The sequence below is a fragment of the Neoarius graeffei genome, chromosome 1, assembly GCF_027579695.1.
Source record: "Neoarius graeffei isolate fNeoGra1 chromosome 1, fNeoGra1.pri, whole genome shotgun sequence".
In the NCBI taxonomy this organism is placed as follows: domain Eukaryota; kingdom Metazoa; phylum Chordata; class Actinopteri; order Siluriformes; family Ariidae; genus Neoarius; species Neoarius graeffei.
Window position 1 is genome coordinate 41,233,248 of NC_083569.1, and position 23,053 is coordinate 41,256,300.

A 23,053-nucleotide genomic window follows, 5' to 3' on the forward strand; every position below is an offset into this window, starting at 1 on the left:
GTGCCCAAAAGCGGTTTTTAATTTTACCAATGAGCTCATTATACAGTCCTCTATATAGTAATTCCCTATATAGGGAGCAGGGAGTAGTGAGCGAGTGAGCGATTTCGGACACAGCTGTTTTTTCCAAGCTGTAGTTGTGTGAGAGCACAGTGCACAGTGACATAAAATAGTGGGAATACACGACTTCACCCTAGGCAGAAACAACAGTGTGAATGCTGTGGAAAACTAACACACACACACAAAAAACCCAGATGTAAAATGGGAAACAGCTGTTGTGTGATTGACTGTATAAATAGATTTAACAAGAAATCAGAGTTACCTTTTCACAGAAAGTTAAAGAAAAGAGAAGAAAAATGGAGGTAGTAAATATTCATTGAAGTTTATTAAGAAATGGACTATCTGGTATTAACTTTTTTCATTCTTTAATAATGGAAATATTTTAGTTAATAGGCTATTTTATTTTTTTCGCGGTCCAGTTTCCATCAAATCCTGAGCTCTGATTGGCTGGCGAGCGGGTCCGTATCCTACGGTACGGACCCCAGTTACGGACCCCGGTTACGGACCTCTGGCGACTCACTTGTTCACAACAACAACAAACATAGTAGCAATTTTTGTCAACATTTATCTTTTTTATAAGATTTATTTATAAGATTTTTATCAAAAATCTTATACATTTTTGCCAGCATTTCTTAGTATAATAGCATTAATTTTACTGCATGGATAGCGATAACGACAGTGTTCACAGCGAAGGTGAGTTTTACTACCCTGAGGAAGAAGAAATAAAAGAAAACATTTCAGGAGAAAGCTAAAAACCTCTAACTGTTGCTAACGCCGAGCAAAAGCATGGCTGAATCCTGAATAACTCCTATTTGTATAAATAGGGGACTACATAGGCGGCAAAATGTAGGTTTTTTCCTGCCACGGAAGTGCACTTGTATAGTCTGGTTAACACCAGACCATATCACAAGTGAAATATGGTCTGGAATCCGCCTATTGAATTTCTCGTAGGGGAGGTGTGGTTTACGATTGTCAACAGCCGTTTATTGGACGTTGCGAATGTCTATCATTTGGCGTATACGTAGCCCATGGCCAATCATGTCAGTTGTACCCGGTGACGTAGTTAGAGCGACGAAGCAGACGAAGAGGCGAAGAAAGACTGTAACGCCAAACGCTGTTCTTTTTTTAAAACAAACTTTCGCTCTAAACTATTCGGAACAGTGTCTAAAGCTTGATCGAAAGTTTGGTTTGTATCGCTCACCGCCATGTTAAATGTGATCCGTAAACAGTCCCAAATAAACTACAAGCTTCCGTTTGTCGAGTAGTACGCGTCACCGTCATTCCACCCCTCCTCACTCTCTGATTGGCTCCCTAACTCAGGCGAGCCTTTAGACCATAGTTTCCATGCTGTCTTTTCAGATCGGAACGATTGTGCAAAGCAGCATGGGATTTCCCAGGCTAGCACTTGTATACCGAAGAGGAAACAATTTGCATTACAGCCGTGAATGAGGATTCAAAATAGCATTAATTTTACAGCATGTATAACGATAACGACAGTCTTCACAGCGAAAGCGAGTTTTACTACCCTGAGGAAGACAAAATAAAAGAAAACATTTCAGGAGAAAGCTAAAAACCTCTAACTTGCTAATGCCGAGCAAAAACATGGCTGAATCCTGAATGGCTCAATTTTGTATAAATAGGGGAATACATAGGCGGCAAAATGTAGTTTTTTCCTGCCATGGAAGTGCACTTGTATACCGAGGAGGAAGCAATTTGCATTACAGCCGTGAATGAGGATTCAAAATGGCGACTCGGCTCAGTTTTCCCTTTCGGGCGCTCTCGTTTTCTGTTAGAATTTGGTAAAGAAAAAAATAAATATATTATTTACCAGCTTAAGGTCGGTCAGTATGGTGAAATACCGTGACCTCGGCCTTAAATACTGACCTCGGCCCAGAGGGCCTCGCTCAGTACTTTCAAGACCTCGGTCACGGTATTTCACCATACGGACCTCCCAGCTGGTAAATAACATTATGTTTATTTTACTCCAACCTTTACAAATGTGGGTAAATAACTATTGTTGGTCATTAAGAAAATGAAGCAAAAGTATTTTTTAATTAACAAAAAGAATATTTAAGTTGATAAATAATAAGAAAATAAATGTTGTATTTTTTGGTAATAAAATTTTCTTCATTTAATATTTATTCAAAAAATACTGGGGGAAAATCGAATCATGAGCCCAATATTGTGAACTCAATCAAATCGCGAACTGGGTGAATTGTTGCATGCCTACTTTATACAGATGTATTTTTTTTAAATATTTGTATCTGTAAATACTTAATTTATCTAGAAGTTTTCTCTATTTTCTATTCTCTGTTTATCCTGTAATGATGCTGCTGGAATTTTTAATTTCCCTGAGGGAACCCGCCCAAAGGGATCAATAAAGTTCTATCTAATCTAATCTAATCAATGGGAGGAAATACCATGTGTCTCTTGGATCATGGAGCAACAAACAAAACAGCAAACAGGGGCTTTGCGTTGTTACAAGTGTCTCAAAGACAGAAGCTGATGTTTTGTGATTTTGCAGCTCTGATGTGTGCGACTCGGCTCATGAGGGCCTTTATAATTATATAATGAGATAAACCAAATACAAAGTATTAGAGTATTACAGAGTAAATAAAACCACATGAAACATTAAATCTTATGATGAAGTTATTATATTTCCTCTTTCTGTGATGTACTGTAGCTCAGAGATTTGCAAACTGACAGCCAGGCGCCCCTTTAACTGTAATAAAAATACCCTCCACCCACTTCATGTCTTGAAGTAATGATGGATGTCATTTCTCTTTACGTAGTTGAGTGGTTCTTGACATACAGTGATGCTTGAAAGTTTGTGAACCCTTTAGAATTTTCTACATTTCTGCATAAATATGACCTAAAATATCATCAGATTTTCACACAAGTCCGAAAAGTAGATAAAGAGAACCCAGTTAAACAAATGAGATAAAAATATTATACTTGGTCATTTATTTATTGAGGAAAATGATCCAATATTACAGAGAGGTAGCAAAAGTATGTGAACTTCTAGGATTAGCAGTTCATTTGAAGGTGAAATTAGAGTCAGGTGTTTGTCATCCCACTGATTGAAATCAGGTGTGAGTGGGCATGCTGTTTTATTTAAAGAACAGGGATCTGTCAAAGTCTGATCTTCACAACACATGTTTGTGGAAGTGTATCATGGCACAAACAAAGGAGATTTCTGAGGAGCTCAGAAAAAGCATTGTTGACGCTCATCAGGCTGGAAAAGGTTACAAAACCATCTCTAAAGAGTTTGGACTCCACCAATCCACAGTCAGACAGATTGTGTACAAATGGAGGAAATTCAAGACCATTGTTACCCTCCCCAGGAGTGGTCGACCAACAAAGATCACTCCAAGAGCAAGGCGTGTAATAGTCGGCGAGGTCACAAAGGACCCCAGGGTAACTTCTAAGCAACTGAAGGCCCCTCTCACATTGGCTAATGTTAATGTTCATGAGTCCACCATCAGGAGAACACTGAACAACAATGATGTGCATGGCAAGGTTGCAAGGAGAAACCCACTGCTCTCCAAAAAGAACATTGCTGCTCATCTGCAGTTTGCTAAAAATCATGTGGACAAGCCAGAAGGCTATTGGAAAAATGTTTTGTGGATGGATGAGACCACAGTAGAACTTTTTGGTTTAAATGAGAAGCGTTATATTTGGAGAAAGGAAAACACTGCATTCCAGCATAAGAACCTTATCCCATCTGTGAAACATGGTGGTGGTAGTATCATGGTTTGGGCCTGTTTTGCTGCATCTGGGCCAGGATGGCTTGCCATCATTGATGGAACAATGAATTCTGAATTATACCAGCGAATTCTAAAGGAAAATGTCAGGACATCTGTCCATGAACTGAATCTCAAGAGAAGGTGGGTCATGCAGCAAGACAACGACCCGAAGCACACAAGTTGCTCTACCAAAGAATGGTTAAAGAAGAATAAAGTGAATGTTTTGGAATGGCCAAGTCAAAGTCCTGACCTTAATCCAATCGAAATGTTGTGGAAGGACCTGAAGCGAGAAGTTCATGTGAGGAAACCCACCAACATGAACGGCACGGTGGTGTAGTGGTTAGCACGGTCGCCTCACAGCAAGAAGATTCCAGGTTCGAACCCAGCAGCCGGCGAGGGCCTTTCTGTGTGGAGTTTGCATGTTCTCCCCGTGGGTTTCCTCCGGGTGCTCCGGTTTCCCCCAAAGACATGCAGTTAGGTTGACGTGAGGTGGCCTTGGGCTGAGGTGCCCTTGAGCTCCCTGGGCACTCTGGTGTGGCTGCCCACTGCTCTGAGTGTGTGTGCGTGTTCACTGCTTCAGATGGGTTAAATGCAGAGGATGAACTTCACTGTGCATGTGACCAAATAAAGGTTTCTTCTTAAAGGTTTCTTCTCAACATCCCAGAGTTGAAGCTGTTCTGTACGGAGGAATGGGCTAAAATTCCTCCAAGCCGGTGTGCAGGACTGATCAACAGTTACCGGAAATGTTTAGCTGCAGTTATTGCCACACAAGGGGGTCACACCAGATACTGAAAGCAAAGGTTCATATACTTTTGCCACTCACAGATATGTAATATTGGATCATTTTCCTCAATAAATAAATGACCAAGTATAATATTTTTGTCTCATTTGTTTAACTGGGTTCTCTTTATCTACTTTTAGGACTTGTGTGAAAATCTGATGATGTTTTAGGTCATATTTATGCAGAAATATAGAAAATTCTAAAGGGTTCACAAACCTTCAAGCACCACTGTAATATGGATTACTACAGTTGTGGAATAGGGCTGTTTGCTATATTTTTATTAATTACTGTTTACTGTTTGATCTCAAACACATTAAAAAGGCAAGAAATTGCACTAATTAACTTTTGACCTGTTAACTGAAAAGTCTTCCAGGTGACTACCTCATGAAGCTGGTTAAGATAATGCCAATAGTGTGTAAAGCGTCATCAAGGTAAACAGTGGCTACTTTGAAGAATCTAAAATATGAAACGTTTTGTTTTTTAACACTTTTTTCTTTACCACACAATTCCATATATGTTCCATGTGTTATTTCATACTTTTGTCTTCAGTATTGTTCTACAATGCAGACAATAGTCCAAATACAGAAAACCCTATGAATGAGTCGGGGTGTCAAAACTTTACAGCCACACATTAGGTCCAAGCTGATATTATTTTTGGCCTACTTGTTTTTGCTAAGAATTTGATAGTCTATAAATTAATTACTACACATCAAGAACCATAAATTGGACTGTTCAAATAAAATCAGGGGAAAAGCTGCAAGTTTACAAGGACAATACAGTGGTGCTTGAAAGTTTGTGAGCCCTTTGGAATTTTCAATATTTCTGCATAAATATGAGCTAAAACATCATCTGATTTTCACACAAGTCCTAAAAGTAGATAAAGAGAACCCAGTTAAACAAATGAGACAAAAATATTATACTTGGTGATTTATTTATTGCGGAAAATGATCCAATATTACATATCTGTGAGTGGCAAAAGTATGTGAACCTTTGCTTTCAGTATCTGGTGTGACCCCCTTGTGCAGCAATAACTGCAACTAAACATTTCCGGTAACTGTTGATCAGTCCTGCACACCAGCTTGGAGGAATTTTAGCCCATTCCTCCGTACAGAACAGCTTTAACTCTGGGATGTTGGTGGGTTTCCTCACATGAACTGCTCGCTTCAGGTCCTTCCACAACATTTCCATTGGATTAAGGTCAGGACTTTGACTTGGCCATTCCAAAACATTCACTTTATTCTTCTTTAACCATTCTTTGGTAGAACAACTTGTGTGCTTCGGGTCGTTGTCTTGCTGCATGACCCACCTTCCCTTGAGATTCAGTTCATGGACAGATGTCCTGACATTTTCCTTTAGAATTCGCTGGTATAATTCAGAATCCATTGTTCCATCAATGATGGCAAGCCGTCATGGCCCAGATGCAGCAAAACAGGCCAAACCATGATACTACCACCACCATGTTTCACAGATAGGATAAGGTTCTTATGCTGGAATGCAGTGTTTTCCTTTCTCCAAACATAATGCTTCTCATTTAAACCAAAAAGTTCTATTTTGGTCTCATCCATCCACAAAACATTTTTCCAATAGCCTTCTGGCTTGTCCATGTGATCTTTAGCAAACTGCAGACGAGCAGCAATGTTCTTTTTGGAGAGCAGTGGCTTTCTCCTTGCAACCCTGCCATGCATACCATTGTTGTTCAGTGTTCTCCTGATGGTGGACTCATAAATATTAACATTAGCCAATGTGAGAGAGGCCTTCAGTTGCTTAGAAGTTACCCTGGGGTCCTTTTTCACCTCGCTGACTATTACACGCTTTGCTCTTGGAATGATCTTTTTTTGGTCGACCACTCCTGGGGAGGGTAACAATGGTCTTGAATTTCTTCCATTTGTACACAATCTGTCTGACTGTGGATTGGTGGAGTCCAAACACTTTAGAGATGGTTTTGTAACCTTTTCCAACCTGATGAGCATCAACAACGCTTTTTCTGAGGTCCTCAGAAACCTCCTTTGTTCGTGCCATGATACACTTCCACAAGCATGTGTTGTGAAGATCAGACTTTGATCGATCCCTGTTCTTTAAATAAAACAGGGCGCCCACTCACTCCTGATTGTCATACCAATTGATTGAAAACACCTGACTCTAATTTCACCTTCAAATTAACTGCTAATCCGAAAGGTTCACATACTTTTGCCACTCACAGATATGTAATATTGGATCATTTTCCTCAATAAATAAATGACCAAGTATAATATTTTTGTCTCATTTGTTTAACTGGGTTCTCTTTATCTACTTTTAGGACTTGTGTGAAAATCTGATGATGTTTTAGCTCATATTTATGCAGAAATATCGAAAATTCTAAAGGGTTCACAAACTTTCAAGCACCACTGTACGTCTATAGAGTGCATACAGATGATCCAGTAAACATTAACCACAAAGCATTACCATGCTGAGAATTTGTTAACACAGTCGTTTTGTTCTTCTAAGTCATCTGACAAGTCCACTCCTGCTAACTTCAGTTTTAGCTAGACTGCCTCACGTGTGGACTATTAAAATACTAGAAAAGCACTCGGAGAGCGCAGACCTCCGCCAAGAATCCTTTAAAAAATCCGGGATCCAGAAGGTGATCCGGATCACCGCCAAAATTTAATGTATTGCAACTTGTGCCCAGTCACACCTCTGGAAAAAAATTCAGAGCAATCCGTTCATTACTTTTTCCGTAATGTTGCTAACAGACAAACCAACAAACAAACAAACCAACGCTACCGAAAACATAACCTCCTTGGCGGCGGTAATAATAATAATAACTAGAATGCATTTCTAGAGAAAATGCGAAAGTGTGCTTGCTCACGTGCGCCGCCATGGCGACCCGGCAAGAGAGGGGACCACACGCCCACATGACAAGTTTTGTGTCAACACGCAAAGTTTGGCCAAGACACAAGGCAGATTCTCACACGGAGATGACAGGCTGGCTAGGTTCTTTACAGGGACATCCCAGAGCATCACTAACATGAACATTTAGATGTAATTCTAAATCCGTAAAGAGATATGACCCAAAACACGTTTTTGCTCATTGTGGCGCCCCCTAGTGGCCAAATGACACCAAATTTGGTGAGGGTACATGAACTGGTGCCAAAAGTCATCTCAACAAATATGGTCTTCATACGTTAAAGCATTTCTGAGATATGAGCCAAAATACGTTTTTGCTAATTGTGACGCCCCCTAGTGGCCAAATGACACCATATTTAATGAGGGTAGTTTGGATGGGGTCCAAAGTCATGCCACTAAATATGGTCTTGATATGTCAAAGCGTTTTCGTGATATGAGCTCACTTCCTGTTTGGTGGCTTCGCCATTGATTTTGATTGGCTGCCACGGGCGAACGCTTCGATGTATGAGAGCGAAACGAATATCATGTGTGCCAAGTTTCATGATGATCGGACAAAACATGCGGCCAGGGTCACTCTACCTTCACTTTGGACAAAATTCAAAATGGCGGAAAATCTAATTAGGCGGAGAATGACGTCATAGGATGCGTTGGAATCGTCTAGCTCCAAGGATTCCAACGGCACCAGACTTATGAAAATCGGACATACGGATCAAAAGTTACGTAAGGCTGTGATCAGTTGGTGGCGCTAGAGCGTGAGATGTACCAACTCCTCCATCAGTGTACCAAGTTTCATGACTTTACACCGTACGGTTTGGCCTACAGAAGGAAAAATCTGTTTTTTTGCATCGTGCGCCCATTCATTTCAATGGGGAAAAATTATCCAGTGATCCGGATCACCGCCAAAATTTAACGGATTGTTACTTGTGCCCAGTCACACCTCTGGAAAAAATTTCAGAGCAATCCGTTCATTACTTTTTCCGTAATGTTGCTAACAGACAAACCAACAAACAAACAAACGCTACCGAAAACATAACCTCCTTAGCGGAGGTAAAAATGCTATGACATTAAATGATAGGCCCATTAATATTCCGATGCTGAATGCAAAATCGTTACAATCTGAATGGACTTTTAAAAGGAACCCTATAGAGGCGACCCAAAATAGCACTGAGTCCCATGACGGAGTGTAAACTAACATTGCTTTATCTGATTTCCAAAGGGAATAACAACCGAGCCCTACCTGGCTGTAGCTGTGCACGGCTCCTCCCACCTGAGCACCACGTGCTAGGGGTTGGGAGGTCGCAGGGTCTCCCAGGGCCAGGGTCTGGCTGCTATGGTAACCAGCAGTATAAGGGAAGGTGCCCTCCTGGTTATTGAGCTGTAAAGCACTCTGGGACAGGATGCCGGCTCCTGGATGGGGGAGAGAAACATGTCTGAAATAAGCATCCTTTATTGTTCTTATATTATTTATATATACAGTGTAACTCTGACGCAGTGCTCATCCTACGCTACCTCAAATTTCTTTGTTTTCTTGTTTGTTGTCCCTGACAGATTTTCAGGCTCCCTCTTCATTGTCCTCATAATGCATGGCCCTGCTTTCTCACCATCCCTCTCTCAAACAACACATTTTCTTGCTTATTTTCCCTTCTCACTCTCCATCACTATTTTCGCTTCTCACTCTCCATCACTATTATCTCTCTCTCTCTCGACCCTCTCCCTCCCAGGTTTAGGAATGGAGATGGATGTAGTGAGCATGTATAATTAATCAGGACTGGAAGAGTCAGTGAGCTCATGTCATGAAGAATGGGGCCAGCAGGAGCACAAATCACGTTTGCCAATCCGCCTCTTTCTCTCAGACACAGAAGGAGGCTGAGCTGCTCGGCTGGTTCTGAGAGCTCATGCTGATCTGGGGGCGCAAACCCTGCCACAAAAGCTTCTGCTCTAACAAAATGCATACTTCACAAATGATAGGTGCCAGTCGGTGCCACAAAGGACTGTCGGTTTTACAGGGGTGTGGATGTACAAACTGACTTTATTGACAAAGCAAAGACTGGTCAGCAGAAAGTCGTACATCTTGCAAGAGGCATTGTAAGAGTGTATAATTTGCAGGTTCACAATCGACAAATTTTCAGTGAACGAAGCAATCACGCAATATTGCATTCTGAATAGTGCACTTCAAAAGCACCTGAAAATGGCAACTAGGTAATGTCTATGACCTGAAAATACTGAGCTGGTCAACTGTAGCTTTATTTTTTTTTAAATAAATTAATGACTTTGTGGGCGGCACGGTGGTGTAGTGGTTAGCGCTGTCACCTCACAGCAAGAAGGTCCAGGTTCGAGCCCCGTGGCCGGCGAGGGCCTTTCTGTGCAGAGTTTGCATGTTCTCCCCGTGTCCGCGTGGGTTTCCTCCGGGTGCTCCGGTTTCCCCCACAGTCCAAAGACATGCAGGTTAGGTTAACTGGTGACTCTAAATTGACCGTAGGTGTGAGTGTGAATGGTTGTCTATTGCTGTGTTCACACTTATACCGGTACGAAAGTGGTATAACTGTATCGATACAAAGTATACCAGTACAGTTTAGTGCATCTGTCCACACTAGCAAAAAATGTTTGCGGTTTTCTTTCACGGTAGTTGAAATGCGCGTGCGCAAAGTGTTTCCGTGGTTACCGAGTAACTTCCTTCCAAGAATATATGGCATCCGTTATTTCGAGATCTCGAGAAAACAAAACAATTATTTCATGATCTCAGCTGGATCACTGTATCTCCGTTGGTAGAGACGAAGCCGGGCCAGTCTTCTGCGGAGGTGCCACGGACTAATTTTGAAATTATCCCTTATTAAAAGACTTAATGCAATCTCTCCCTGTGTCAACCCCTGATCAAAATATTGCCTTATTAGGTGATCGATTATTCCAGACATTCTAATGACCAAAGTTGCGTCTATACAGAATGAGAAATAGCCCCAAAGTCAGCATATCACAAGTCTCTTGGCGCACCCGAATGAACCATTTCTCAGCTGTTTACTCGAGATCATGAAATAACGGTTTTGTTTTCTCGAGATCCTGAATTAATTATGTCGTTATCTCGGGATAACAAGGTGAATAAAAAAAGGATTATATGAAGGGCCTCTCTCGGCTTCCGTACGGATGAAACAACGTGTGTGTGTGCTTTTTGTTGTCAGTGTACAGTCTGTATTTCTGGTGGTCATTTATTCAGTCGAATCGTATAAAACGCGCGAGGCAGTTGAGAAAGAAACAAACGAATCTCCGTTCTTCACTATTTTATTCAGCGAAGACATCGATTGAGGTGTGTGACTTTGCGCATGCGCATTATATTTGTATCGATACAGAGCCGCTTCATCTGTCCGCACTATGCGAAGCGTTACAGTATCAGTATGAAACCCATACATTTGTGGGTTTCGTACCAATACAGTTATACCGCTACAGTACCGGTATAGTTGCTAGTGTGGACAGGTGTTGCGGTACGAAAGTAGTATCGGTACAAAATCCCTAGTGTGGACAGGGTATATGTGTTGGCCCTGTGATGACCTGGCGACTTGTCCAGGGTGTACCCCGCCTTTCGCCCGTAGTCAGCTGGGATAGGCTCCAGCTTGCCTGCGACCCTGTAGAACAGGATAAAGCAGCTAGAGATAATAATGACTTTGCTTTACTATTAAAACCACTTCAGACAATATAAAGGTCACTGTCTGGAGCTTTTACGCAGTAAGCTTCAGAATTCATAAATGTATAATCCTAGGCTGCCATCTCTCTATCTCAGAGCTATCCATTTGTGCCCCGTTCCTGCTGTCATTACAGAATGGCAGTTGAGAGAGCTGTGAGCTGTGTTTATCCAGGTAGCTGATGACTTATCTCAGCTACATCCTGATCTTTCAGATTTAAGAAAGTCAACATTTCATCAGGTTAATATTTCATGGCCATGTGAACCCTTATATTCTCATGCAAAACAACCTAAAGTGTTGATAATGTACACCAGATGTTAAAGGTAATGTAGGTTACGGCATTTATAAAGACAAGATATATTTTCTCTCCAGTGGTCATACACTAGCAAAATGATTATCTCAACCATATCTTATTTATCAAGCAGTAGCATTTACAAGCTTCTCTGAATCTTCCAAAATTTTCTATCCTTCATACTGCTCTGTATGCATCTGCCTGTTTTACATGAGATCAGCCTGATCTTTTCAGTGCAGTGAATGCACGTGATTACTTCGGAATCATATTATTTGTGCCCCAATTTGTAGGCGTGAAGAAAAGCCACAAACTGAGAGCAATGTCATAGCCCACTTACGGTCAAGAGCTGCAATTCACACATGCAGCTATTGACATTCATAATGTGGCATAACAGGTAGTGCACTATGCCACATGCTCTGAATACAGCAGAGGGCAGAGGATTCTCTCAGTGAAAAGAGGTGAATAGAAACCACAGAGGGAGCAGGCCCTGAGCAGCGAACACCTGCAAGCCTCCATTATCTGTGCCTGCATCTGGCAGATTCAATTCTCACCCCCATCACTCAGATTCAGTTCTTATTTCAAATGGTATTCTGTGAGCACATCTCTCCACAAGTAAAAATTATGAGCATCACTCTTCAGGTAAGCGCACATAAGACCTGCTCTGCAGATGCCAGACAGTGGTCCTATATGTTTCTATATGCTGACTTTCCTGTCAATCAATCTCTAACTCACTACAATGAGTCAATTACTACCTCAGTACTGCCATTCAACCTCTACCTCAGTACTACAACTCAGCCTCTACCTCATTACTGCTATGCTACTCAACCTCTACTTCACAACAGGTACTCGACCTCTCCCTTACTACTACCCAATCTCTACCTCGCTATTGCTACTCAACTCTTGGCTCACTACTGCTACTAAGTCTCTACCTCACTGCCGCTATTCAACCTGTACCTCATTACTCCTATGCAAATTCATCCCTACTTACCTACTGCTATTCAACCTAACTACTCACTCAAACTCTACCTCACTCAACCTCTACATCATTACTGCTATATGACTCAGCCCCTACCTAACTATTGCCACTCAACCTCTACCCCATTACTGCTACTTAACCTCTAACTCACTGCTGCTAATTACTCTCCACCTAAGTACTGTTATTCATCCTCTACCTCACTACTGCTACCCAGTATCTACTGTACCTCACTATTGCCACTCTACTTCTACCTCATTACTGCTACTTAACCTCTACTTCACTCCTGGCACTCAACCTCGACCTCATTACTGCTATATGACTCAACTCCTACCTACTGCCACTCAATCCCTACCTAACTGCTGCCACGCAAACTCTACCTCAACTTTTACCACAACCTCTACCTCAGTGCTGCTACTTAAAGGAACAGTCCACCGTACTTCCATAATGAAATATGCTCTTATCTGAATTGAGACGAGCTGCTCCGTACCTATCCGAGCTTTGTGCGACCTCCCAGTCAGTCAGACACAGTCAGACGCGCTGTCACTCCTGTTAGCAATGTAGCTAGGCTCAGTATGGCCAACGGTATTTTTTGGGGCTGTAGTTAGATGCGACCAAACTCTTCCGCGTTTTTCCTGTTTACATAGGTTTATATGACCAGTGATATGAAACAAGTTCAGTTACACAAATTGAAACGTAGCGATTTTCTATGCTATGGAAAGTCCGCACTATAATGACAGGCGTACTAACACCTTCTGCGCGCTTCGGCAGCGCATTGATATCTGAGCTCCGTATCAATGCGCTGCCGAAGCGCGCAGAAGGTGTTAGTACGCCTGTCATTATAGTGCGGACTTTCCATAGCATAGAAAATCGCTACGTTTCAATTTGTGTAACTGAACTTGTTTCATATCACTGGTCATATAAACCTATGTAAACAGGAAAAACGCGGAAGAGTTTGGTCGCATCTAACTACAGCCCCAAAAAATACCGTTGGCCATACTGAGCCTAGCTACATTGCTAACAGGAGTGACAGCGCGTCTGACTGCGTCTGATTGACTGGGAGGTCGTGCAAAGCTCGGATAGGTACGGAGCAGCTCGTCTCAATTCAGATAAGAGCATATTTCATTATGGAAATACGGTGGACTGTTCCTTTAACCTCTAACTAACTGCTGTTAATTAACCTCTACATAACTACTACTACTCAACCTCTATGTCACTACTGTTATTCATTCTCTACCTCACTACTGATCCGCATCCTCTACCTCAATACTGCTACTCAATATCTATTACACTACTGCTTCTCAATGTCTACCTCAATAATGTTACTTTAGCTCTACATCACTACCTTTACCTTTGCACTACTGTTACTAAACATCTGCCTCACTACTGCCACTCCCTCTCTATCTCAGTATTATGACTCAACCTTTACCTCATTACTGAAATGCTTCTCAAACTCTGACTCACTACTAGTACTCAACCTCTACCTTGCTACTACTCAATCTCTATCTTGGAATTGCCACTCAACCCTTGGCTCACTGTTGCTACTGAATTTCTACCTCATTACTACTTCGCTACTCAGCCTCTACCTCACTTATTCAACCTTGACCTTACTCCTGCCACTCAACCATACCCTACCACGACTGCCATTCAACCTCTACCTCACTACTGCTATTCAATCTCTACCTCATTACTGCTACAGTACTCAACCTCTACCTCACTCATGCTACTCAACCTCTACCTCACTGCTGCTTCTCAACCTCTAGCTCACTACTGTTATTCAGTCTCTACCTCACTATTGTTAGTCATCCTCTACCTCACTACTGCTTCTCAATATCTACTATACTACTGCTCCTCAACATCTACCTCATTAAATCTACTCAGGCTCTACCTCACTACAACTACTTAACCTCTATAGCACTGCTGTTACTAATATTCCTCATCACTATTGCTACCTAACTACTGCTACTTTCTAGTCTACAATAAAGTAAAAAACAACTTCTCCTGCTGCGTTTTGTTGGGTCCCACAGGATCCCAGTACAAGTGCACACTTCTACACTGTACCTAACTACTGTGTCATTTCTCACTGCAAACATCATTACAAAGGAGGAACAATTCTTACTTTCACCTGCTACAAACTCCTGGGAATCCAGAATGCCAGATTCTTGAAGGGATCTGATACAGGAGTCCACCAGCTCCAGGCCAGTAGTGAGCTCTTCTTCTATGTCCTTTTGTCCGTCTATGTACAGAGGCACAAGACAAAAGAAGAAAATTACATCGGCTCTGGTTTTGGGTCTGGACATCAACAAAATGCAAAAGCAGATGGAAAAATCTAGCACTCTTTCTCATGCAATTTTACTTCTCATCTAGCTGCAACAGAGAAAGGAAAGCGAGTCAAGACTGCCACAGTAGAATCTATGTCAGCAATTTAGAGCCAAACATACACTGAGGTAAAAGTAAAGATTTTTTCCCCCCGATTTCAGAGTGTATCCTAAAAGCTAGAGCCAAATTTATATACTGGAAGACTGATCAAACTGGCCAGTAATGTATTTTTACAGACTTACTGGCATCAGTGAAAATCACATGAATAAATCATGAATGTGATGATTTTTAACTATTACCAAACATTATTATTATTATGATGACTGTGGGGATTCAGTGGCTGTCAAATGTTCCAATCAGTACATTTAAAATTTGCTCTTTTTTGTTTGTTTGAAAGGTCACCATTGTGGGAGTTTGTGCTGTTGATTTTAAATGTATGTTTATATCCTCCTAAGAACCAACCCATAGACTTGCGTCCTCTGTAGTTGACATTTGTTTTATGTGCACACCTTTCTCTTTCAAGCTTACTCTTACTCTTTCAAGCTATTCACTTGAATCCTGGTGTCTTGTAAAGAGTACATCCTGGGCTTTCCAATGATCTATCATGTGACTAGGAGGGTTGCTGGGAAATTCCTAGTAAGGAAATCACAACAAAAGAGAGATTGATACCCCTTTTCCACCAAATCAGTTCCAGGGCTGGTTCGGGGCCAGTGCTGGTGCTGGTTCACAACTCGTTCAACTTGCGAACCAGCTGAGAACCAGTTTGCTTTTCCATAGCTCGCGGTGCTAAGGGGAGCCATGTCATTACGTCACTGTATACGTCGCTGCGTTTGCATAAACCTTGGCGCGAACATCGAAGCAACAACAACACGTGCCCCTTTTCCACCAAAGCAGTTCCAGGGCTTGTTCGGGGCCAGTGCTTAGTTTGGAACCGGGTTTTCTGTTTCCACTGACAAAGAACTGGCTCTGGGGCCAGAAAAACCGGTTCCAGGCTAGCACCAACTCTTTGTTGGGCCAGAGGAAAGAACCGCTTACGTCAGCGGGGGGGTGGGGGGTGGGGGTGGGGGGGGGAGTTGTTAAGACCAACAACAATAGCAAGACCGCGAAAGGTCGCCATTTTTAAGCGACAAGAAGCAGCAGCTGTACAAACGTGAAGTCATCCATTATTGTTGTTGTTGCTGTTTCTTCTTCTCCGTGTTGTTGTTGCTTCGATGTTCGTGCCAAGGTTTATGCAAATGCAGCGACGTAACTGACGTATACAGCGACGTAATGACATGGCTCCCCTTAGCACCCCGAGCTATGGAAAAGCAAACTGGTTCTCAGCTGGCTCACAAGTTGAACGAGTTGTGAACCAGCACCAGCACTGGCCCCGAACCAGCCCTGGAACTGATTTGGTGGAAAAGGGGTAATGGAGAAGAAGAAGAAGAAGAAGAAGCAACACCAACAACAACAATGGATGGCTGCTGCTTTACTGCATCCATGATATCTCGTCGCTTATTTAAAAATGGCGCCCTCTCGTGGTCTTGCTATTGTTGTTGGTCTTAACAACTCCGTCCCCCCGCTGGCGTAAGCGGTTCTTTCCTCTGGCCCAGCAGAGAGTTGGTGCTACCCTGGAACCGGTTTTTCTGGCCCAGAGCCAGTTCTTTGTCAGTGGAAACAGAAAACCCGGTTCCAAACTAAGCACTGGCCCCGAACCAGCCCTGGAACTGATTTGGTGGAAAAGGGCTATTAGAGACACATTTTTTTCTTGGTTCTCAGGAGGATATTGCTGTTTAAACTACAACCCCAAATTGGAAAAAGCTGGAATGGTATGTTGAAACTGAAATTAAAAGCATAAACAATGATTTGTAAATAATCTTTGACCTGTATTGCACTCAAAACAATAAAATAGCATATTATTTGATGTTTTACTTCATAACTTTAATTATTTTTATTTTTTCAAAAGAAACCTCATTTCAATTTTGATTCTTGCAACAAATTTCAAAAAAAGTTGGGACAGTAAAACATTTACCACTTTCATGTTGCCATTCCTTCTCACAACACTTAAGACATTTAGAGACTGAAGACACCAAGTGATGAAGCGTTTCAGGTGTTTTGTCCCATTCTTCCTGCAAACATGTCTTAAGGTGTGCAACAGTACAGGGTCGTCGTTGTCATATTTTTAATTTCAAAATTCACCACGCATTCTCTATTGGGGACAGAGGGGACAGGCACCCTCTTCTTCCGCAGCCATGCCTTTGTAATGTGTGCAGAATGTGGTTTTGCATTGCTTTGTTGAAATATCCCTGGAAAGGATGTCGTCTTGAAGGCAACATATGTTGCTCCAAAATCTCAATGTACTTTTCTGCACTAATGCTGCCATCACAGAAGTGTTAGTTACTTTTGTCAAGGGCACTGACACAACCCCATACTATGACAGACCCTGACTTCTGGACTTGTTTTGGACTTGTAACAGTCTGGATGGTCCTTTTCATCTTTGGTCTGGAGCACATGGCATCCATTTCTTCCAAAAAGACCTGGAATACTGATTCGTCTGACCACAGTACACGTTTCCACTGTGTGATGGTCCATCCCAGATGCCTCACAGCCCAGTGAAGTCAACAGCGCTTCTGGATACAGTGAACATAAGGCTTCCTTTCTGCATAGTCAAGTTTTACCTGGCATTTGTGGACGTAACTCTGTATTATAGTGCCTGACAAAGGTTTGCAAAAGTAATCCCAAGCCCATGTGGTTATATCAGCTATCAATGAATGACGGTTCTTGATGCAATGCTGTATGAGGGATCGGAGATCACAGGTGTTCAGCTTAGGCTTGTGCCCTTGTCCTTTATGCACTAAAATTCCTCCAGATTCGCTGAATCATTTTCTGATATTATGCACCATACAGGGTGAAATATCCAAATCCTTTTTTATATTTCTTTGAGGAACATTGTAAACATTTCAATTATCTTCTCAAGCATTTGTTGGCAAACTGGAGCTCCTCGGCCCATCTTTGCTCCTCAAAGACTAGGCCTTTCCTGGATACTGATTTTTCAACCCAATCATGATTACAGTCGCATGTTGACATCATGTGTTTCAAATCAAATCATTATTTAATTGTTTTACCTCATTACTAACCCTAAATTGCTCCGTCCCAACTTTTTTTTTTTTGGAATGTGTTGCAGGCTTGAAATGCAGGAAAGGATTATATTAAATTAAATGAAATTGACCAGAGAAAACACAGAATATCTTGGGTTGAGACGGTCTCCAGTGAAATACTAATCAAGGTAAATTTAGAAATTATGGCTTTCTTTTTTTATTTGCATTTTCCATACTATCCCAACTTTTTCTGATTTGGGGTTGTACTTCTTTCATGTATCATATAAAGATGAATGCCGAACTCGGTTGTCTGCCTGAACAACTAGTTCATGTTGTCTTTACTCTTCAGGGTATACAGAACAGAGATTTCACTGCAATTTTTGTTTTCAAATAATTTTTCATCTACGTTGCCATTACAATTCATATCAGTGCAGTCATTACACATCAATAAGGCAATAATCTGTCCATTTAACAAACCACTGAGGTTTACGTTTTGACCATCTAAAAAGTATATTAGCAGATATTATTTGTTATTGGAATTTTTAGTGCCTTAAAATTGGCTGGGTCCAATTACATACATATCTGTTTGGAAGAGACATTACAGGATCCTGTTCCAGTAATTACATTCTCTACACTAGCCCCCATCAGTCATGTTATTTTGCTGATTAACCACTGATTAATATGCCCCTTTCACTGTACCTAGCTGAGAGTTAAGAGTGTGGAGTTGACCACCCGCTCGCTCTCATAAATAATTCACGCACTTGGCATACTTCATATTTCGACTGTGTGCTTGTTTTGCTGTAAAGTGGAGATGCTGTCTTTGGCTAAATTTGCCATAATCCAATCGATTCATTCAGAAGAGACTGTATTTTGGTTTGATGAGTGTAGTTCAGCTGTCATGTGACCCTGACAGATGGTGACAGCTGTCAGCACTCACCTCCAAGCAGTATGCTAACCACTTCCTCATCTAGCACATGGAATTCATTAAGTCTTAAATGATTAGCTACACATAACTTTTGACTAATGAGGGCGTACAGAGCTCTAATATGGTATATCGGGATATCAGGGAAAAAAAAATAAAGGGTTGGATACACTGATTTGTTATTTAAAGAAGGTAGCAAGGAAGATGTCTGTCTACTCTACCTTGGGTGTTCCAGCGAAACTTCTCATCAGCAGAACTGAAAGAGGAAGAGGCAGTCAAATTTAGTGAACAATGATATTTTCATCAATAAGTATGTCCTACAAATTCAACTTGAACACACACACACACACAAAGCTCCACTCGACGGATTATATAAGAGTGACTCAGAAAATAGGGCTGTTTTTGTACATAACACTTTTTGAAACATAATTCAAAGCATAACTTGCCAATCAGTGAAGGAGGCTGAAACCTAAGGAGAGGTATTCATGATTATGGATTAGAAGGAAATGTAGGGTTGAGGAGCACCATACTACTGCTGATCAATGATCTGGAATAAGGGTGTACAGAAAGCAGAACTCTTGGGTCCCGCAGCAACTGAGAAGTTAAATACTTGCTCACTGTGCCTCAGCCACACTGCAGATTGCAGATGCTAAATCATTCTATTGACTTTCTTCCAGCGTGTGTGTTGTGTGTAAAAATTAAACGCTGTCCGTAATTGTGCGAGGGTTCTGATTCACAGTCGAAAACAAAACGCTACATGTTAATAAGTCGGTGGTATGTTCCTCCACAAAATTCAGCAATTTATCAGCAATTATGCACCGAACAATTCCCATACAGACTGCCTGCACGAAGCGAGATGTGGTACAAGCAATTTCACTAAATGCTTAAGCATTGGGCTTAATGAGAGAGCCTTTTTTTTTTTTTTTGGTGGCTAATAAAAATTGCTCAAAACTGCCTGTTTGAATGGTTTTGAACAACCGTAATAATTTACTTTAGCAATCTATGTTGCATCTGGGAGAGCAAGTCAGCAGTTCTAAATACACTTATCTATACCAAAATCATTAAGTCTGTTGGTAAAAGATTGCTTTCTTCTGTCCAGATGATTAACATCATTGCCAATAAAGTGGCCTGCTGAGGGTCAATATGTGGTCAGCAGTTAATCATTGTTATTTATGGACCCTATTTCCATAAAGACAAAAGCCACTTCAAGCCACACTACTCTGATTTCGACGAGTATTACACCTGTAAAAGATTCAGTTGACACGAGTTAGAAAAAAAAAAAAAAAACACACCATACTTTCAAAAATGCACCTATAAAAATTATATAATTTCACACTGATAAGACACTATTTTGGCCTAATAATTAGAGAAGCAGCTTTGGGACCAAAAGGTCATTGGGTTGATTCCCTGGACCAGCAGGAATGGCTGAAGTGCCCTTGGGCAAGGCACCTAACCCCCAACTGCTCCCCAGGCTGCTCTAGGTACAGTGGGGCAAAAAAGTATTTAGTCAGTCACCAATTGTGCAAGTTCTCCCACTTAAAAAGATGAGAGAGGCCTGTAATTTTCATCATAGGTACACTTCAACTATGAGAGACAAAATGAGAAAAAAAAATCCAGACAATCACATTGTCTGATTTTTAAAGAATTTATTTGCAAATTATGGTGGAAAATAAGCATTTGGTCAATAACAAAAGTTCATCTCAATACTTTGTTATATACCCTTTGTTGGCAATGACAGAGGTCAAACGTTTTCTGTAAGTCTTCACAAGGTTTTCACACACTGTTGCTGGTATTTTGGCCCATTCCTCCATGTAGATCTCCTCTAGAGCAGTGATGTTTTGGGGCTGTCGCTGGGCAACACGGACTTTCAACTCCCTCCAAAGATTTTCTATGGGGTTGAGATCTGGAGACTGGCTAGGCCACTCCAGGACCTTGAAATGCTTCTTACGAAGCCACTCCTTCGTTGCCCGGGCGGTGTGTTTGGGATCATTGTCATGCTGAAAGACCCAGCCACGTTTCATCTTCAATGCCCTTGCTGATGGAAGGAGGTTTTCACTCAAAATCTCATGATACATGGCCCCATTCATTCTTTCCTTTACACGGATCAGTCGTCCTGGTCCCTTTGCAGAAAAACAGCCCCAAGCATGATGTTTCCACCCCCATGCTTCACAGTAGGTATGGTGTTCTTTGGATGCAACTCAGCATTCTTTCTCCTCCAAACACGACAAGTTGAGTTTTTACCAAAAAGTTCTATTTTGGTTTCCTCTGACCATATGACAGTCTCCCAATCCTCTTCTGGATCATCCAAATGCTCTCTAGCAAACTTCAGACGGGCCTGGACATGTACTGGCTTAAGCAGGGGGACACGTCTGGCACTGCAGGATTTGAGTCCCTGGCGGCGTAGTGTGTTACTGATGGTAGCCTTTGTTACTTTGGTCCCAGCTCTCTGCAGGTCATTCACTAGGTCCCCCCGTGTGGTTCTGGGATTTTTGCTCACCGTTCTTGTGATCATTTTGACCCCACGGGGTGAGATCTTGCATGGAGCCCCAGATCGAGGGAGATTAATCAGTGGTCTTGTATGTCTTCCATTTTCTAATAATTGCTCCCACAGTTGATTTCTTCACACCAAGCTGCTTACCTATTGCAGATTCAGTCTTCCCAGCCTGGTGCAGGTCTACAATTTTGTTTCTGGTGTCCTTTGACAGCTCTTTGGTCTTGACCATAGTGGAGTTTGGAGTGTGACTGTTTGAGGTTGTGGACAGGTGTCTTTTATACTGATAACGAGTTCAAACAGGTGCCATTAATACAGGTAACGAGTGGAGGACAGAGGAGCCTCTTAAAGAAGAAGTTACAGGTCTGTGAGAGCCAGAAATCTTGCTTGTTTGTAGGTGACCAAATACTTCTTTTACCGAGGAATTTACCAATTAATTCATTAAAAATCCTACAATGTGATTTCCTGGATTCTTTCCCCCCATTCTGTCTCTCATAGTTGAAGTGTACCTATGATGAAAATGACAGGCCTCTCTCATCTTTTTAAGTGGGAGAACTTGCACAATTGGTGGTTGACTAAATACTTTTTTGCCCCACTGTATGTTTTACGTCACTCTGGTTAAGAGCGTCTCCTAAATGCCATTAATGTAATGTAATATTTACAAGACAAAGGACTTAATTAAATAATTATATGTTATTTGGTGTGTGGTTGCTGGTTTTTTTTTAAGAACAAACCCTTCAAATGCTTTCTTGCCCAATTTCAGTCTCACCAAAAATCTCTACCACTGTTCTAATCTAAAATGACTCCATATAATTTTATACTGCATTTCAATTCGTGAATCCTGAAGCCTATTATTCGCTATAGATTACGTGGGTTAAAACTGAATCAAAGAATGTGCATGTGTGCCCTAGAGAGTGAGAGGGAGGAGAAAGACAAGAATGAAGACTGAAAGAAAGAAGAGTATGCTATGACAGGCCAAGGCAAAGCTCCTATTGCATTTGAAAAGGAAGAGAGAGGGAGAGAAAGAGGGTAAGGGAGAAGGAGACAGAAAGAGTCAGGCCCAGCATTGTCGGGGGTCACGAAGTCCTTTGGCACAAAAAGAGAAAGAGACACAAGAATGGAGGGAGGCGTAATCGAAAAGCTGACCAGCTGCAGAAGGTGCCTCCGAGTGCTAAAGCAAAAGACCATGAGCTAGAATGACTAGTGGATGCCCTTGAGAATGGTACGCTCGTGTGCCGGCCATGTAACTGGCATGAAGAAAATGGGCTTTAAGGATACCACTGGATGTAATGTCTTCTTCTCATGTCCCTTCTGACTGAACTACCATGAAGCTCCACACACAGCAGCCACTGGTGCCTAATACAGCATGTGAAAGGGATTCTTATAATGGCTCTAATGAGTGCAGATCAGAAGCGCTCATCCATGAAAAACAAAGCCAGGCCACCCATCAGCCAGTACTGGATCAGGAGGACACACAAGTTCCAGCTTTTGCTGCTGTATGAGAGCGAGCTAAATGCAGACACTGGCTTACCAGAAAGCATGCCAGCAGAACGGATAAATCTGAGCATTTAATCCATTTAATAATTTGGATTCCAAGAACAAGACTTGGGTTTCCTGGACAGAGAATCGCAGGGTCAAAAATGTCAACATATTATTCTCAAGAACAAAGACAACAGAGAGCAAAATGTCAAGACGTTAGACAGCATGGTGCTGTGTTGTGTGTGTGATGAATTCAGTTGTGTTTAATGATTGAGATACAACAAAAAGAGAAGAGGGGAAAAGGATGCTGTTAGAGAGCAAAAGAGAGAAAGAGTGAGTGTTAAAATAGAAGCTAAAGA

At 41.7% G+C, this 23,053-nt stretch overlaps 1 protein-coding gene across 2 annotated transcripts in view; it reads right to left on the minus strand.

The window, feature by feature from the left end:
• Positions 1-23,053, minus strand: part of ctnnd2b (catenin (cadherin-associated protein), delta 2b) — a 229,446-nt gene that overhangs the window by 99,067 nt on the left and 107,326 nt on the right. For both annotated transcript variants that reach the window (XM_060932003.1, XM_060931995.1), the window contains exons 4-6: positions 18,946-18,980; positions 14,526-14,642; positions 8,708-8,877 (exon numbers count right to left, since the gene is read on the minus strand). In XM_060932003.1, the coding sequence (XP_060787986.1) occupies positions 8,708-8,877; positions 14,526-14,642; positions 18,946-18,980 (322 nt within the window). The remainder of the gene's footprint in view (positions 1-8,707; positions 8,878-14,525; positions 14,643-18,945; positions 18,981-23,053) is intronic.